This window comes from Taudactylus pleione, unplaced genomic scaffold (genome assembly GCF_031769625.1).
Source record: "Taudactylus pleione unplaced genomic scaffold, aTauple2 ptg001337l, whole genome shotgun sequence".
Lineage (NCBI taxonomy): Eukaryota > Metazoa > Chordata > Amphibia > Anura > Myobatrachidae > Taudactylus > Taudactylus pleione.
This window is the reverse complement of record NW_028285737.1, coordinates 815,254-835,378: the sequence shown is the minus strand read 5'-3', so window position 1 is coordinate 835,378 and position 20,125 is coordinate 815,254. Positions and strand designations below refer to the sequence as shown.

Sequence of the window (20,125 nt, the reverse complement as noted above, 5' to 3'; positions counted from 1 at the left end):
CCCCAGAACTCTCATAGCCGAATGGACCGACAGGCGGCAACGGCTCAGGCAACTGCGTATCCGCAGCTGTAGGGAGGCGACCTTCTCCGGAGTCAGGAAGATCCTTTGCTGACGCGAATCCAGCAGGGCTCCCAAATGAACCATCCGCTGTGATGGAATCAGGGAGGACTTTTTCCAATTTATCAACCACCCGTGTGCTTGCAGGCAAGCGATCGTCAGGTGGAGATGTTGAAGCAGTACCTCCGGGGAGCTCGCCAGCAACAGGAGGTCGTCCAGGTACGGCAGCAGCCGTACATTCTGGTTCCGAAGATGTGCGGCCATGACCGCCATAATCTTCGTGAACACCCTCGGTGCCGTGGAGAGACCAAAGGGTAGCGCCCGGAACTGATAGTGGTGTTGAAGGATAGCGAACCTCAGATACCGCTGGTGTGAAGATGCTATCGGAACATGGAGGTAGGTGTCCTGGATGTCCAGGGACACCATGTAATCCCCCGGTTCCATCGCCAGAATGATGGAACGTAACGTTTCCATCCTGAACTTGGGAACTCTGAGGAATTTGTTCAGAGACTTCAAGTTGAGGATAGGGCGATGAGAACCATTGGGTTTCTGCACCAGAAACAGAGACGAATAATACCCCGTCCCTCGTTGTGATAGAAGAACGGGAACAATGACCCCTGCTTTCAGCAAGGACTCTATAGCCTCCTGAACCTGTAACGCCTTGGTCTTGTCCTGAGAAGGACTTGTGCAGAAAAACTGGTGGGGTGGTCTGTGCCGAAAAGACAGGGCGTACCCCTGGGAGACCACTTCTCGAACCCAGGCATCCGTGGTGGTATTGTGCCAGCACTGGGCAAATAGAAGAAGTCGGCCTCCCACTCTGAGGTCCCCCAGAGGGAGGCCCGTCCCATCAGGCCGCAGGTTTATCTTCCTGCTTGGAAGAAGGGCGCCGAGCACTCCAGGCTTGCTTCTTGGGTTTAGAGGCCGTCTTACTCGCAGACTGTCTCGGGAAGGACTGACCTTTCGCCTTACCCTGAACCCGAAAGGAACGAAAAGCCGAACTCCAAACCTTAGCAGGCAGTGCCGCCGAAGGGAGGAAGGCCGACTTGGATTTAGCCAGGGTGTCCACTATTTTGTCCAAGTCCGGACCAAATAGTAATTCCCCATTGAAAGGTAAGGCCTCCAGACCTTTCTTTGAATCAGAGTCCGCTCTCCAGGACCGCAACCATAAGGATCGGCGGGCAGACACCGCTGCAGCCGATACCCGCGAGGTCAGCAGACTAGCATCTAAAGAAGCTTCTCCAATGTAAGAAGCAGCGTCCCTCATTTGTCCCAACAACGCCCGCTGGACATCCGGAGCGTCGTCCGGGAAGGTATCTTCCAATGCATTGGCCCACCCCTCAATGGCCTTGGCCACCCAGGAGATGGCCATGGACGGTCGGGCCACCGCCCCGGAGAGGGAGTAAATAGACTTTAAGCAAGTCTCAACTTTCCTGTCCGTGGGATCCTTCAGCGAGGATATCGACGGTAATGGTAAGGTGGTGGCCCGAGTTAAACGGGTGACATGGGAATCCACCACCGGTGGAGTTTCCCATTTTTTACAATGTGCCTCAGGGAAGGGGTAATTAGAAGCCAACCGCTTCTGAGGAAGGAATCTCTTACTGGGCGCCTGCCAAGCTACCGCCATATGATCCGTCAACTGATCCGACAGGGGAAACACCGCAGAAGCCACCTTAGTTTTTTTGAAACTAGGAAACTTCAACTTAGGAACCGGTGCCTCATCCTCTATAAGAAGAATAGCTCGCACCGCCCTAACTAGTGCTCGCACATTAATGGACGACTTGGTATCCATTTCCTGGACCGAGGCGTCCGAGTCAGTGTCATCAGGGACCTCCCCATCATCTGAGGAACCCTCTGAGTCCGATACCTGAGCAGCCCGTGTCATGAGTGGGCGTTTTGAAATCCTAGAAGGCATGTCAGTCTGCAACATTGACTGAAAAGCCGAGGAAGCGGCCGCCAAATTTTGCACGGAGTTGGAGAGCACATCCACCCAGGGTGGAGGAGTCACCATAGGGGCCTGAAAAGGTACCACAGGCTGCTGCGGCACAGGGGAAGCCTGTATATACATAGGCAACCCCGCATAGGGACCCACCGACTGAGACCCAGGAGGACTCCGCAATAACTGCGGGACACCCGGGGAATGGGGGATGGTCGGCTGGGGCAACGCCCTAGTAGGGAGAGCAGTCGGGACCGACAGACGGTCCGCAATAGACACCAGCACTTGAGAAAACATCGCCCACGGTGGTTCCTGCGTCAGAGAAGGTCTGGATGGGCCAAGAGCCACCTGGCATCGACTACACAGGCCATCCTGTGACAAATCCTCCCTATCTACTCCTGCAGAACAGCGTCCGCAGGAGGCCAACACCGGAGCCACTGAGCGCTCAACCTCCTCGTCTGACATGACAGAATATATTATATAGTCAAAAAATATATCTGGCAACAGGGCAGAAGAAAACGCACTCACCAGTGTGCTAAACAACAGCCCACAATACGGCACTGTGTAGCACACAACTGTATGTGACGGACCTCAAATACGTGATCTATATAAGTGAGGTCAGTAGAAACGCCCCTCCCCCACACACCTGTAGGGCTTGTAGGAGAAGTAAAGGGATAGGTATAAGCTGACAGTAAGCGGAAAATAAGCACAGACAGGCAGCACTAGCAAAAGTCACATACCATGCAGGAAGATATACTCACTGCACCTTTACACTACAATCAACCTCCCAGATTCAGTGTCTGGGAGGGCTATAGTGCTGTGTACGCTGTCCTTAATCAGGGGAGAGGTACACAGGGGGACCGGTCCGCGTGCTCCCTGAAGATCTGCGCTGCCACTGTGAGAAAATGGCCGCTGGAGACCTCAGAGGAGGAGTGGCCCGAGTAATCTGCAGCTCAGCGACGCCAGACTCCGTGCTGAAAGGCGCGCTGAGCTGTGGGGAGGAGCCGCTAAACAGGGAAGGCTTCCTCCCCTGGCTAGCATATTAACCCCAGGGCTTGCCGGCATCCCGCTTGCCATATATCCCTGGTGGTCTAGTGGTCCCACGGGTTATTCCTCCTCAGAGGGGGAGCCCGCCACCACCGCTAGCGGCCCCCGGTCTGTCCCCTAGGACCGGGGGCAAAGGACTGCATTTGCAGGCAAAACCCGCGAGCCGCCGCTAATCGGCGACTCGCGGCTTACCTTGTCCCCGGCGACTCCGGCAGCAGTCCAGGGAGGGACCCAGAGTCCGGCTAGTACGGACTCTGGCCTCCCGCCGCGATCCCCAGTGCAGTACTGGCGTCGCGGCGCCAGCGGGGAAGGAGAGCGGCAGCGTGGGCGTCTGCATAGACAGCCCGTCGCTGCCACACTAGAGCCTATGTTTTAAAATAAAAATCTAACAGGCTTTTTTTTTTTTTTTTTTAAATATAGAAAGCTTTTGGGGGCTGCTCCTGCAGCCCCCCTGCGCAGGTGACCCGACTCCGGCCGGGCACCAACTCAAACTGAGGTGCTGTGGCCGGGGGCGGGGTATAGAGGAGGACGGACCCAAGTGCATCCTGGGAGCAGCTAAAGCTTTAACTGCGTGGTGCCCATGGATCCAGATCCAGCTATACCCCCAAGGTCAACCCTGTGGACCCCCTATGGACCCTGAAGTAGAAATTTAACTTTCCCAGCTCCCTCACCTCTCAGAGTCTGGTCACCCTGTATGGTAATGTACTTACTATCTCAGTGATGATATGAGAGTGATGTATAATATGTAACTTTCCCAGCTCCCTCACCTCTCAGAGTCTGGTCACCCTGTATGGTAATGTATTTACTATCTCAGTGATGATATGAGAGTGATGTATAATATGTAACTTTCCCAGCTCCCTCACCTCTCAGAGTCTGGTCACCCTGTATGGTAATGTATTTACTATCTCAGTGATTATATGAGAGCGATGTATAATATGTAACTTTCCAGCTCCCTCACCTCTCAGAGTCTGGTCACCCTGTATGGTAATGTACTTACTATCTCAGTGATGATATGAGAGTGATGTATAATATGTAACTTTCCCAGCTCCTTTCACCTCTCAGAGTCTGGTCACCCTGTATAGTAATGTACTTACTATCTCAGTGTTGATATGAGAGTGATGTATAATATGTAACTTTCCAGCTCCCTCACCTCTCAGAGTCTGGTCACCCCGTATGGTAATGCACTTACTATCTCAGTGATGTATAATATATAACTTTCCCAGCTTCAACGCACCTCTCAGAGTCTGGTCTCCAAACACTTCTCATCACACGTCAAATGTGTCTCCCAGACATCCCAATTTTTGAAACAGGAAAAACAGAGTCGATCTCATGCATTGTCGTTTTATTATAAAAAGCAATAAGTATTGTACTAATCACACATAAAATTCAAAACACAATTACAGCATACAAAAATACTTTGCAGGTCTTCCTATCAGATTTAGGCTATTGTGAGCACAGAAAGAATATAAACCATCTTGATGTTACGTACTGTGACTTTGGTTTTACTATGCTGCCTCTCCAACCCATCCTCCAGAAAGTAACTTGTTGTGAGAGAGCCACCCTCACCTACCGACGCGTTTCAACCATTATGGTCTACCAAGGCCTTGACAATGACCATAGTGGTTGAAACGCGTCAGCAGGGGATGTTGGTTCTCTTGCACACATATTCATAGGATTAATTGGGGGATTCCCTAAATGCTATTCAAGGGAGTGGACATGCTTAAATAAGGAGACTCTTTTGCAGAGTACAGATTCAAAAAGTAAATTTTACACTAACAAATGGACAAATCTAATTGTATTGCACCTATGGCGCTAAGTGTGTAAGTACAATAAATATAACTCGCAAGCAATTTACAGTATATTTTTTATAACAAGACGAAAAGCCATCAGTTTTTCTGTGTGCAAGGTCATCCCACCACCAATTACTGTATCCAATATGTACAAATATCCTTCACTTTCTGAATCAAATGCCAAAGAGAAGGTGGAATATTCTAGTCCTCTTGCAGGTGGGAAAATAGGCCTTCGCTAACCTGCAATGGTTTCTGTAAGAACCCACATGCTCCATCCTTTACCCCGCTTCCATGCTGAGCCTATTCTGGCACTTTCTGGGCTTGTTACAGTTCAATGTCAGCAATTATTTATACAGTAACAGAAGGGAAACCTGTCTGTGGATGGTGTTGCCCATATTATACATGGTACCGGCTGTGTGACACGATAATTGCCATTAATGAATAGAGGGCTCACACACCAGCCCTTACCTAGATGTTATCCTCTGTATGTGGGAGGTGAGTACGTTATCTGCGTATTAATGGGGTATGCAGCGTATTTCATAGAGTAGGAACTTGCAGATAAAGAGGAACCCTGGACGTTGGGCTGAAAGCTTAAATGTATATGAAGATGATCATGGTGCCATTTGCTAGATAATACAGAGTTACAGTGATGGTGACAAGTGCAGACAATAATTGTCTGTCTTCTATTATTTATGCAGAAGCCACACAATTAGTGCCTTATTTATTTCAAGAAAATGCCTTTAATTTGCAAAAAATAATCTTACCCCAAAAAAGGTAAAAAAATATTTTTCATTAAATTGCAAGACAGTGAAAGGAAAGCAAATTATATCATGTTTTTTCTACCCACCACCAAGAAATACTTTGTGGTTTGTACATCACCATAATTCAACTATTCTAAAGCAGCAAACAGCTAGATTCTACCCATAAGTTTCCATAATAAAATTTATTTTTAAAAATGACAATGCATTTTATCTTCTCCGTATTTGAATTAAATGCCTAAAATGTAGATCCTAAGAGGACCGATTGAAAAGTAATGAGACTGCCTCTGTTTTTCTGTCCCATAGGTACACAGGGCAATGCTATGCTGGTTATTGTGAAGCTCATACATCGATGTGTCTGAACCTGTAGCTAGACTGCCGTAGCCTTCTTTGTTTGGTCACAGCGAGTGGAAGATCTTCGTACGTTTCGTCACAGCGAGTGGAAGATCTTCGTACGTGTCTGTGAGATTACGTCAGAGATGTGTGATTGAATTTTGGGTTAAACTTGGAAAAAGCGGAAATAAAATGCTTGAAATGTTACGGCAAGCATACGGTGGAGAAGCTATTAGCCGTGCTGCAGTCTTCCAATTAAGGAAGCACTTCCAAGAGAGTAATAAGCGGCTGATTGACAAAGCACGTACTGGGAGACTATACACAGCGGTTACAGATGTCAACATTTCCAAAGCTGCAGAGATGTCGTAAAATGACAGAAGGTTAACTTTTCGATCAGCCCTCGTATATAATAACATGGTCTGTTATTACTGCGGAGAGTGGTGCAGACATTTAATAGAATAAAGACAATACTAGAAGTATCACCCGAGTGATCTATTCCAGTCTTATATTAATGACACACACCCCTATTATCTGCGGATGATTAACTTAAAATGCTGTGTGGCCTGAGTGTTGCTACAGCCATGTTTTATATTAGGCTCATAGAAATGTTTTTCTACTGTGTGACAGCTGATGTCTAACAAGATGTGATTTCCGTGTAAAACATTTCCCACACTCAGAGCATGGAAATGGTTTCTCACCTGTGTGACGTCTCTGATGTATAACAAGATCTGATTTCTGTGAAAAACATTTCCCACACACAGAGCATGGAAATGGTTTCTCCCCTGTGTGACTCCTCTGATGTGAAACAAAAGCTGCCTTGTGTGTAAAACCTTTCCCACACTCAGAACATGGAAATGGCCTCTCACCTGTGTGACTTCTCTGATGTTTAGCAAAAGCTGATTTGTGTGTAAAAAATTTCCCACACTCAGAACATGGAAATCGTTTTACAGCTCTGTGACTACTCTGATGTATAAGAAGATCTTTTTTCACCTCAAAACATTGCCCACACTCTGAACATGGAAATGTCGTCTCACCAGTGTGAGTTCGCTGATGGATAACAAGATTTGATCTCTGTGTAAAACATTTCCCACACTCAGAGCATTGAAATGGTTTCTCACCTGAGTGAGTTCTCTCATGTGTAACAAGATTTGATTTATATGTAAAGCATTTCCCACACACGGAGCACGGAAATGGTTTCTCACCTTTGTGACTTCTCAGATGTATAACAAGATGTGATTTCTGTGTAAAACATTTCCCACACTCAAAGCATGGAAATGGCCTCTCACCTGTGTGAGTTCTCTCATGTGTAATAAGACTCGATTTATATGTAAAACATTTCCCACACTCAGGACAGGGAAATATTTTTTCACCGATATGAGCTGCACTATGTGTAACAAAAGCTGAGGTGTCAGGAGACCAGCCCTGATGATTATAAGAATCAGATGATACAGGTGCACTGTGAGGTACTGGATGTATATTTAGAGTAACTGAATTATCTCCTGGAGATTCCTCTGTGGTGTTTTCTTCTATTTTAATATCTGCAGACACGATGAGATCTCCCTCCAAGGAATTCCTGCTTGTACGTCCATCTGATGAAAATAAAATAACTTCTTGTCATTCACAGTTCTTTACATAGCGTATACATATTACACAGCACTTTACAGAGAAGATGTAGTCATTCACATAAGTCCGTGCCTCAGTGGAGCTTACAATCTTTGTTCCCCACCACATGGACATGCACACACACTAGGGTTAATTTGTGCCTGTAGCCATTTAACCTACTAGTAAGATTTTTGGAGAGTTTGAGGAAACACATACAAACTCCACATAGCATTTTGGTTGGGAATTGAACTTATGACTTCAGTGTGGAGAAATGGTAATGCTCACCACAGCACCACTGTGTTACTATATGATTGAAGTTATTTAATTTCAACTTGCAAACTATTACAATTACAAATGTACCAACAACAAATAAGAATCTTGTTAAAAAATATTGGCTTAAAATGCCACAACCAAAGTATAAGGACCTGCAGATGGCACATCACCAATGTAAATCTCCCCCCAAATGCAGACTTTGCTGGGTAACGTTCCCTAGCCAACATCACAGAGCAGGAAGCCTCATTAGCCAGTGATGTTGGTGAACCACAATATCCATCTAGACCGCTCTCACACATACACATGGGAAACTAGTGGGCTAATTACCAACAACTGCGTCCACACTACACAAAGTTCCACAGGTGGATATATAAGTCGCAATAGCAGCCTCTATATGGTCCTCTGGTCATCCTCAGGGAGAGTAGTCCCACCAGAGTCATGTTACTAACTTAGGGTAATGAGTCACTGTATATAACCGCTGAGAGGGAAGGAGAGCGATAGGACAGAGCTACACAGAATGATGGCAGCACAGAGGGGGGGAGGCAGCAGGACAGGGTAGGGGAATGGTGCAGGGAACAGAGCGGGGGAGGCAGCAGGACAGGGTAGGGGAATGGTGCAAGGCACAGAGTGGGGGAAGCAGCAGGACAGGGTAGGGGAATGGTGCAGGGCACAGAGCGGGGGAGGCAGCAGAACAGGGTAGGGGACTGGTGCAGGGCACAGAGCGGGGGGAGGCAGCAGGACAGGGTAGGGGAATGGTGCAGGGCACAGAGCGGGGGAGGCATGACAGGGTAAGGGAATGGTGCAGGGCACAGAGCAGGGGAGGCAGCAGGACAGGGTAGGGGAATGGTGCAGGGCACAGAGCAGGGGAGGCAGCAGGACAGGGTAGGGGAATGGTGCAGGGCACAGAGCGGGGGAGGCAGCAGGACAGGGTAGGGGAATGGTGCAGGGCACAGAGCGGGGGAGGCAGCAGGGCAGGGTAGGGGAATGGTGCAGGGTACAGAGCGGGGGAGGCAGCAGGACAGGGTAGGGGAATGGTGCAGGGCACAGCAGGGGAGGCAGCAGGACAGGGTAGGGGAATGGCACAGAACGGGGGAGGCAGCAGGACAGGGTAGGGGAATGGTGCAGGGCACAGAGTGGGGGAGGCTGCAGGACAGGGTAGGGGAATGGCACAGAGCGGGGGTGGCACCAAAACAGGGTAGGAGAATGGCACATGCCACAGATGGGCAACAGCAGAAAGAGAAAGACAGCGGAAGGAAAGAGCAGGATACAAAGACAGGTCAGCAGATAAATTGCAACAGTACAGAGCTTCTAAGCACAGAGACTGGAGGAAGCCACTATGCAATTTAAGTTGTGTGGCTATAGCCCTGTGTGCATGACAAGGTTCAGTTCTTGTGACGTGAGTTATCATTTATAGTGGATTGAAAATCAATCACGTAATATAACGTTAGACCTTTGAGCTGGTAACACACAGTGACATGAGCAGGAGTATAATAGGGGCTGATGGCTCCTGATGTATGAGATACACCAGAGAGTGTGGGGAGGAGACTGGTCAGATCTCTGGGCTGGTAACACACAGTGACATGATGTGAGGGGGAGAGCAGGAGTATAACAGGTGCTAACGGCTCCTGACTTGCCCACTGGGCAGACACATTTACCTTAAAGGTTTGTAGTGACAGAGGATGGTGTAGTACAGGGGTGGGGAACATTTTTTCTGTCGAAGGCCATTTTGATTTATATAACTTCATTCGTGGGCCCGGTGCAGGCTGCGGTCCCTCAATGTGACATCACACGGGGTGGCGCCACAATCGCAGTTGATTACAGCAATACCCAGAGCATCCTGAGGATGCTCCGGGGAGGTGTAAGGGCAGTGGTGTACCGTCAAAAGGGTCCTAAGGATGCTCCTGGCGGCACTAATGCATAGTTTCTGGCTGCAGGGTGCCGTTCTGGGCACACTGGTAGCCAGATGAGGCTAGCAGAAAAAGACCTGAGGGCCAGACCAAATGACCCCCCGGGCCTTATACGGCTCCAGGTTCTGAGCTTCCCCATCCCTGGTGTAGGATAAGAGAGTGCTGTAGTGACAGAGGAGGGTGTAGGATAAGAGAGTGCTGTAGTGACAGAGGAGGGTGTAGGATAAGAGAGTGCTGTAGTGACAGAGGAGGGTGTAGGATAAGAGATGGCTGTAGCGACAGAGGAGGGTGTAGGATAAGAGAGCGCTGTAGCGACAGAGGAGGGTGTAGGATAAGAGATGGCTGTAGCGACAGAGGAGGGTGTAGGATAAGAGATGGCTGTAGCGACAGAGGAGGGTGTAGGATAAGAGAGTGCTGTAGCGACAGAGGAGGGTGTAGGATAAGAGATTGCTGTAGCGACAGAGGAGGGTGTAGGATAAGAGAGTGCTGTAGTGACAGAGGAGGGTGTAGGATAAGAGAGTGCTGTAGTGACAGGAGGGTGTAGGATTAGAGAGTGCTGTAGTGACAGAGGAGGGTGTAGGATAAGAGAGTGCTGTAGTGACAGAGGAGGGTGTAGGATAAGAGATGGCTGTAGTGACAGAGGAGGGTGTAGGATAAGAGATGGCTGTAGCGACAGAGGAGGGTGTAGGATAAGAGAGCGCTGTAGCGACAGAGGAGGGTGTAGGATAAGAGATGGCTGTAGCGACAGAGGAGGGTGTAGGATAAGAGAGTGCTGTAGCGACAGAGGAGGGTGTAGGATAAGAGATTGCTGTAGCGACAGAGGAGGGTGTAGGATAAGAGAGTGCTGTAGCGACAGAGGAGGGTGTAGGATAAGAGAGTGCTGTAGCGACAGAGGAGGGTGTAGGATAAGAGAGTGCTGTAGCGACAGAGGAGGGTTTAGGATAAGAGATCGCTGTAGCGACAGAGGAGGGTGTAGGATAAGAGAGTGCTGTAGTGACAGAGGAGGGTGTAGGATAAGATATTGCTGTAGTGACAGAGGAGGGTGTAGGATAAGAGAGTGCTGTAGTGACAGAGGAGGGTGTAGGATAAGAGATGGCTGTAGTGACAGAGGAAGGTGTAGGATAAGAGATGGCTGTAGTGACAGAGGAGGGTGTAGGATAAGAGATGGCTGTAGTGACAGAGGAAGGTGTAGGATAAGAGATGGCTGTAGTGACAGAGGAGGGTGTAGGATAAGAGATGGCTGTAGTGACAGAGGAAGGTGTAGGATAAGAGATGGCTGTAGTGACAGAGGAAGGTGTAGGATAAGAGATGGCTGTAGTGACAGAGGAAGGTGTAGGATAAGAGATGGCTGTAGTGACAGAGGAAGGTGTAGGATAAGAGATGGCTGTAGTGACAGAGGAAGGTGTAGGATAAGAGATGGATGTAGTGACAGGAGGGTGTAGGATAAGAGAGTGCTGTAGTGACAGAGGAGGGTGTAGGATAAGAGATGGCTGTAGTGACAGAGGAGGGTGTAGGATAAGAGATGGCTGTAGTGACAGAGGAGGGTGTAGGATAAGAGATGGCTGTAGTGACAGAGGAGGGTGTAGGATAAGAGATGGCTGTAGTGACAGAGGACGGTGTAGGATAAGAGATGGCTGTAGTGACAGAGGAGGGTGTAGGATAAGAGAGTGCTGTAGTGATAGAGGAGGGTGTAGGATAAGAGATGGATGTAGTGACAGGAGGGTGTAGGATAAGAGAGTGCTGTAGTGACAGAGGAGGGTGTAGGATAAGAGAGTGCTGTAGTGACAGAGTAGGGTGTAGGATAAGAGAGGGCTGTAGTGACAGAGGAAGGTGTAGGATAAGAGATGGCTGTAGTGACAGAGGAGAGTGTAGGATAAGAGATGGATGTAGTGACAGGAGGGTGTAGGATAAGAGAGTGCTGTAGTGACAGAGGAGGGTGTAGGATAAGAGATGGCTGTAGTGACAGAGGAGGGTGTAGGATAAGAGAGTGCTGTAGTGAAAATGCAAGGAGTATGAGTGACTATTTTCTGTAGTAAGTAAGTGGTTATTACTCACCTGAGCTGATATATGTAGGGATTTCCTCCTCCTTACACTGCTTATAATACATCACAGGCGTCTCTTCTTCTCCCACCGTATCATTTATCTTAACAATAGTCAGATCTTCACCCTAATTAAATTAAGGAATAAAAAAACTTCCATAAAGTTTGATTATGTTACCCCACGGCAGCCCAAGAGTGTCACTACCTATATATGCAGTCAGGTCCATAAATATTGGGACATTGACAGAATTTTCATATTTTGGCCTCTATTCACCACCACAATGGCTTTGAAATGAAACAAACAAGATGTGATTTAACTGCAGACTTTCAGATTTAATTTGAGGGTAATTACATCCAAATCAGGTGAACGGTGTAGGAATTGCAACGGTTTCTATATGTGCCTCCCACTTTTTAAGGGGCCAAAAGTAATGGGACAAACTAAACAATCCTAAATCTAACTTTCACTTTTTAATACTTTGTTGCAAATCCTTTGCAGGCAATTACAGCCTGAAGTCTGGAACGCATAGACATCACCAGACGCTGGGTTTCATCCCTGGTGATGCTCTGCCAGGCCTCTACTGCAAATGTCTTCAGTTCCTGCTTGTTCTTGGGGCATTTTCCCTTCAGTTTTGTCTTCATCAAGTGAAATGCATGCTCAATCGGATTCAGGTCAGGGGATTGACTTGGCCATTGCATAACATTCCACTTTTTAGCCTGAAAAAACTCTTTGGTTGCTTTTGCAGTATGCTTCGGGTCATTGTCCATCTGCACTGTGAAGCGCCGTCTAATGAGTTCTGAAGCATTTGACTGAATATGAGCATATAATATTGCCCGAAACACTTCAGAATTCATTCTGCTGCTTTTGTCAGCAGTCACATCATCAATAAATACAAGGGAACCAGTTCCATTGGCAGCCATACATGCCCACGCCATGACACTACCACCACCACGCTTCACTGATGAGGTGGTATGTTTTGGATCATGAGCAGTTCCTTTCCTTTGCTTCTCTTCCCATCACTCTGTTACAAGTTGATCTTTGTCTCATCTGTCCATAGGATGTTGTTCCAGAACTGTAATGGCTTTTTTAGATGTTGTTTGGCAAACTCTAATCTGGTCTTCCTGTTTTTGTGGCTCACCAATGGTTTTATCTTGTGGTGAACCCACTATATTCACTCTTGTGAAGTCTTCTCTTGATTGTTGACTTTGACACATATACATCTACCTCCTGGAGAGTGTTCTTGATTTGGCCAACTGTTGTGAAGGGGTTTTTCTTCACCAGGGAAATCATTCTTTTGTCATCCACCACAGTTGTTTTCCGTGGTCTTCCGGGTCTTTTGGTGTTGCTGAGCTCTCTGGTGCGTTCTTTCTTTTAAGAATGTTCCAAACAGTTGATTTGGCCACACCTAATGTTTTTGCTATCTCTCTGATGGGTTTGTTTTGAGTTTTCAGCCTAATGATGGCTTGCTTCACTGATAGTGACAGCTCTTTGGATCTCATATTGAGAGTTGACAGCAACTGATTCCAAATGCAAATGTCACACCTAGAATCAACTCCAGACCTTTTACCAGCTTAATTGATAATGAAATAACGAGGGAGGCACATATAGAAACCGTTGTAATTCCTACACCGTTCACCTGATTTGGATGTAATTACCCTCAAATTAAATCTGAAAGTCTGCAGTTAAATCACATCTTGTTTGTTTCATTTCAAAACCATTGTGGTGGTGAATAGAGGTCAAAATATGAAAATTCTGTCAATGTCCCAATATTTATGGACCTGACTGTCTATATATCTATATATATATATATATATATATATATATATACACATATACACACGTATTGCTAGTACTTTTATACATGTATGTGAACCCCGTTGCAGAGGGGAGGTTGGTATATATCCAGCTGGGAGTGTGATGACTTACTGGGGCTCGTTTCAGGGACTCTTCCATCTCTGACAGAAATGGGGGAGTCCTGCCTGCGCTGTGCATGCAGGGGGCAGTTGTCAAGTTACAGCAATGCGCGCAGTCAGCGGGAAACTGACCGGCATCTGACTGCAGGGTATAATATGAGACCAGCACTGACCGCTATCAGAGGGGCTTAACCAGTGCTTGCAGACCATAAGGAACAAATCTGTAGCAATCTACTACAACACGGCACAGCCTCCTACAGATTAGAGATCGGCACAACCAGCCTCGGACTTTTCATGAGCCACAGCATTTCTCTATAGAAATCCCGGTGCTGAGCATTCATTGGCTGAGTGAGGTGAGCTTCTGCCTCTCACAGCCAATAAACTGTTCCCACCATTGACTAGGTTACTAAAGGTGAAAGGGTTCCCCTGGATGTGGCATTACACCCCCTGCTAGAAAGAGTCCGATGCTGGTTATGGAAAATACAGGGGATCCCTAATCATTTTGTCCCCTGTATTTACAAACCAGTACCGCTCGTTGAGCCCAGTGCTGGTTTCTCATACGTCTTTTGTACGGCTCATGATCTGTCCAGGCTGGTTGTGCTTTTAAGGGGGGAAACCCACGTAATTTGTAATTTTTTTTAAATTTTACACTTTTTACACAGATGCATGCATGGATCTCACTGATCTGTGCATGCATCTGTGTTTCATAGTACAGCCTCCTATTTAAAGTTTCAAGAAATATTTAAAGATAGTCATCAGGGGTTTTGGACCGCAAACGAATTTTCGTTAACGATCTAGAATTCGGCAAGGATCGCAATTGCAAAGCTGCACGCAGGCTATAGATATATGATTTATGCACACAGGCAGCTTTGCAATTGCGATCCTTGCAATAATGCAAATGCAAAAGGAGATGTATGACACCCTCTGCTGCATTTGCGATCCCAGCACTGCGATGGAGGTTGCAGGCTGGGATCACCATCGCCACATCGCCACCATCGGTGGTCGATGGTCACGATGGTGGATGTCTCTGGGCGGCCGCCCAGCTGAGTAAGTCTCAGCTTACTCAGGGTGGTCAGCTTGCGAGCCCAGCAGACTGAGGGCCTGATTCAGAGCCGCTCGTAAGCGGCTGCTCGTTCGCTCCGAGCGATGTTCGCACATCTGCGCATGGGTCGTAATGCGCATGCGCCAACCAGTCAGTGCGGTCGGAAAACGTCTGTTCTCAAAATTGCGAGTGCCTGCTAATTTGAGTGACAGGATGAGGCGTTTGTGGGTGGTAACAGGGGAAGGTGCTTGAAAACGGGGAGTGGAGATCCGAACGCAGGCGTGACAAACGGTCAAAACGGGCGTTTTAAGGGTGAGCATAATTAACAAAGCAGCGTCATCGACCACGTCACTTGGTTGTTTCTTAGCCTGAACTGTTTGCATGATTGCGGTAGGAAAATCCAACCACAAACACTGTGAGCAGTTCAGACGCCTTTCAATGTACCCGATTAATAAAATGAATAGCGGAGATGACGTAGGATGCGAGCGGCCAGGGGGCGTCTTTACAAAATAGCGAGCGCATGTTACATTCGCATGCTCAGACATAGAGGCGCCAACAGACCGCAAAGAGCGAGCGCTCAATTTAAATAGCCGGCCCCTTTTTCTGAACGAGCGAGCGCAAATAGTGTCCGGCTCTGAATCAGGCCCTGTGTACGTTCATGCAGTCCCTGGGCTGGCCACTCGTGGAAAACAGGGTGGACTTGCCCCGTTTCCAGGAACGCCGGCCGCACCCGCATCGCCCCTTAAATTACTCTACCTGTCAATCAGGAATTTGCGTTCAGCAGTACGCTACAGTATATCGTTAGTCCAGGAGTTCCGGGGAGTTCAAGGGAAATCGTTAATGATATCGGATTGATTGCAAATCGTTAAATGTGTACCCAGCTTTAGAGACACACAAGACTCCCCATTAATAATTGGGAAGCTCAGAACAGCAACTGGGGGATAAAAGGTCAGCGTATTGTTTAAAGACAGAGATTGCCGGTCAGTCACACATCTATCAGCCGTAGTTCTCCGAGAAGGCTGGGACTGAGCGGTATAAAGGGAAAGAGTCAGAACCTAGCAAATGTTGAACTACAATAGATTTCAGCCTCAAGATAAAAACAATAACTAAGGCTGAGTGTAAACAGACAATTGCCACTGTTCCCATTCAGGACAGGGAAAACTAGTATCTGCAAAACAAACAGTCCGCCAGATTCTGAGCTTGCTATTTAATATCAAGTAACTCAGATTTCTGGCCTAGGCAACATAACAACATTGGAAAGTGCACCATCGATGTAAATTCAGTTGAAATGAACTATTTTTATTTTTGGAGGGTTTAGTGAATGTCTTTCTTGTATATAGATGTGACTGTATTTAGTATCTGCATGTAGTAACAGTGTAACAATTTAGCATTGATCATTGGTATAAGCTGACCAGTTAGCTTAGGTAGCCACATCTATGTGGTCACACTGTTGGAAGAAAAAAGGATTCATAGCCAGTTCTTGATGGTCTTCCTTCTAGGCTGAGACAAGTTCCCTATTTTCAGAAGAGAGTTAGGGGTCTAGTTACTAAGCAGTGTTAGGAGACAGAATGAAAAGTGATAAGGTGCCAGCCAATCAGCTCCTAACTGTCATTTTTCAAACACAGCCTGTGAGATGGCAGTTGGGAGATGATTGGCTGGCACCTTATCACTTTTCACTCTGTCTCCTAACACTGCTTAGTAAATAGACCCCTAACTCTCTACTGGAAATAGGGAACTTGTCTCAGCCTAGTAGGAAGACCATTAAGAGCTTCGCCGCGCAATTCTAGTGTTCACCCTGTACCTGTCACAATCCGTGCAGTTCCAAATTGCTGCCTGGGGTGTCACTCTCTGCTCTGGTGCTTCTAGCACACACTGGTCTGTATATCAGCAGTTTGTTGCATCAGATGAGTATGCTAGAAGCAACAGAGCAGAGAGCGACACCCCTGGCAGGATAGGGGAACTGCACGGGTTGTGCAGGGTGCTAGAATGAAGACTACAATTCCAGTTTAATGTTGGTGCATCACATAATGTCATTACTTGGCATGTAACAGTATAATATCAGTGTGATAGACACACATGGGATGTAACAGTGTAATATCAGTGTGATAGACACACATGGGATGTAACAGTGTAATATCAGTGTGATAGACACAGATGGGATGTAACAGTATAATATCAGTGTGATAGACACACATGGGATGTAACAGTATAATATCAGTGCAATAGACACACATGGGATATATCAGTGTAATAGAGACACATGGGATGTAACAGTATAATATCAGTGTAATAGACATACATGGGATGTAACAGTACAATATCAGTGTGATAGACACACATGGGATGTAACAGTGTAATATCAGTGTAATAGACACACATGGGATGTAACAGTATAATATCAGTGTAACAGACACACATGGGATGTAACAGTGTAATATCAGTGTAATAGACACACATGGGATGTAACAGTGTAATATCAGTGTAATAGACACACATGGGATGTAACAGTGTAATATCAGTGTAATAGACACACATGGGATGTAACAGTGTAATATCAGTGTAATAGACACACATGGGATGTAACAGTATAATATCAGTGTAACAGACACACATGGGATGTAACAGTATAATATCAGTGCAATAGAGACACATGGGATGTAACAGTGTAATATCAGTGTAATAGACACACATGGGATGTAACAGTATAATATCAGTGTGATAGACACACATGGGATGTAACAGTGTAATATCAGTGTAATAGACACACATGGGATGTAACAGTATAATATCAGTGCAATAGAGACACATGGGATGTAACAGTGTAATATCAGTGTAATAGACACACATGGGATGTAACAGTGTAATATCAGTGTAATAGAGACACATGGGATGTAACAGTATAATATCAGTGTGATAGACACACATGGGATGTAACAGTGTAATATCAGTGTGATAGACACACATGGGATGTAACAGTGTAATATCAGTGTAATAGAGACACATGGGATGTAACAGTATAATATCAGTGTGATAGACACACATGGGATGTAACAGTATAATATCAGTGTGATAGACACACATGGGATGTAACAGTATAATATCAGTGCAATAGACACACATGGGATGTAACAGTATAATATCAGTGTAACAGACACACATGGGATGTAACAGTGTAATATCAGTGTAATAGACACACATGGGATGTAACAGTGTAATATCAGTGTGATAGACACACATGGGATGTAACAGTGTAATATCAGTGTGATAGACACACATGGGATGTAACAGTGTAATATCAGTGTGATAGACACACATGGGATGTAACAGTGTAATATCAGTGTGATAGACACACATGGGATGTAACAGTGTAATATCAGTGTGATAGACACACATGGGATGTAACAGTGTAATATCAGTGTGATAGACACACATGGGATGTAACAGTATAATATCAGTGTAACAGACACACATGGGATGTAACAGTGTAATATCAGTGTAATAGACACACATGGGATGTAACAGTGTAATATCAGTGTGATAGACACACATGGGATGTAACAGTATAATATCAGTGCAATAGACACACATGGGATGTAACAGTGTAATATCAGTGTAATAGACACACATGGGATGTAACAGTGTAATATCAGTGTAATAGACACACATGGGATGTAACAGTATAATATCAGTGTAATAGACACACATGGGATGTAACAGTGTAATATCAGTGTGATAGACACACATGGGATGTAACAGTGTAATATCAGTGTGATAGACACACATGGGATGTAACAGTATAATATCAGTGTAATAGACACACATGGGATGTAACAGTATAATATCAGTGCAATAGACACACATGGGATGTAACAGTGTAATATCAGTGTGATAGACACACATGGGATGTAACAGTATAATATCGGTGTAATAGACACAGATGGGATGTAACAGTATAATATCGGTGTGATAGACACACATGGGATGTAACAGTGTAATATCAGTGTGATAGACACACATGGGATGTAACAGTGTAATATCAGTGTAATAGACACACATGGGATGTAACAGTGTAATATCAGTGTGATAGACACACATGGGATGTAACAGTATAATATCAGTGTAACAGACACACATGGGATGTAACAGTATAATATCAGTGCAATAGACACACATGGGATGTAACAGTGTAATATCAGTGTGATAGACACACATGGGATGTAACAGTATAATATCAGTGTAATAGACACACATGGGATGTAACAGTATAATATCAGTGTGATAGACACACATGGGATGTAACAGTGTAATATCAGTGTGATAGACACACATGGGATGTAACAGTGTAATATCAGTGTGATAGACACACATGGGATGTAACAGTATAATATCAGTGTGATAGACACACATGGGATGTAACAGTGTAATATCAGTGTGATAGACACACATGGGATGTAACAGTGTAATATCAGTGTAACAGACACACATGGGATGTAACAGTGTAATATCAGTGTGATAGACACACATGGGATGTAACAGTGTAATATCAGTGTGATAGACACACATGGGATGTAACAGTGTAATATCAGTGTGATAGACACACATGGGATATATCAGTGTAATAGACACACATGGGATGTAACAGTATAATATCAGTGTAATAGACACACATGGGATGTAACAGTGTAATATCAGTGTGATAGACACACATGGGATGTAACAGTGTAATATCAGTGTGATAGACACACATGGGATGTAACAGTGTAATATCAGTGTGATAGACACACATGGGATGTAACAGTGTAATATCAGTGTGATAGACACACATGGGATGTAACAGTGTAATATCAGTGTGATAGACACACATGGGATGTAACAGTGTAATATCAGTGTAACAGACACACATGGGATGTAACAGTGTAATATCAGTGTGATAGACACACATGGGATGTAACAGTGTAATATCAGTGTGATAGACACACATGGGATGTAACAGTATAATATCAGTGTGATAGACACACATGGGATGTAACAGTGTAATATCAGTGTAACAGACACACATGGGATGTAACAGTGTAATATCAGTGTAATAGACACAGATGGGATGTAACAGTATAATATCAGTGTTTTAGACACACATGGGATGTAACAGTGTAATAGCAGTGTGATAGACACACATGGGATGTAACAGTATAATATCAGTGTGATAGACACACATGGGATGTAACAGTATAATATCAGTGTAATAGACACACATGGGATGTAACAGTATAACATCAGTGTGATAGACACACATGGGATGTAACAGTGTAATATCAGTGTGATAGACACACATGGGATGTAACAGTGTAATATCAGTGTGATAGACACACATGGGATGTAACAGTGTAATATCAGTGTAACAGACACACATGGGATGTAACAGTGTAATATCAG

The 20,125-nt window shown here is 45.7% G+C and overlaps 1 protein-coding gene across 3 annotated transcripts in view; it reads right to left on the bottom strand.

Moving 5' to 3' along the window:
* Window positions 1–4,362: 4,362 nt before the first annotated feature.
* The window catches only part of LOC148443068 (uncharacterized), a 31,931-nt gene continuing 16,168 nt past the window's right edge, over window positions 4,363–20,125 (bottom strand). For all 3 annotated transcript variants that reach the window (XM_088463287.1, XM_088463288.1, XM_088463289.1), the window contains exons 6-7: window positions 11,756–11,867; window positions 4,363–7,507 (exon numbers count right to left, since the gene is read on the bottom strand). In XM_088463287.1, the coding sequence (XP_088319413.1) occupies window positions 6,516–7,507; window positions 11,756–11,867 (1,104 nt within the window). In that variant the 3' untranslated portion in view covers window positions 4,363–6,515. The remainder of the gene's footprint in view (window positions 7,508–11,755; window positions 11,868–20,125) is intronic.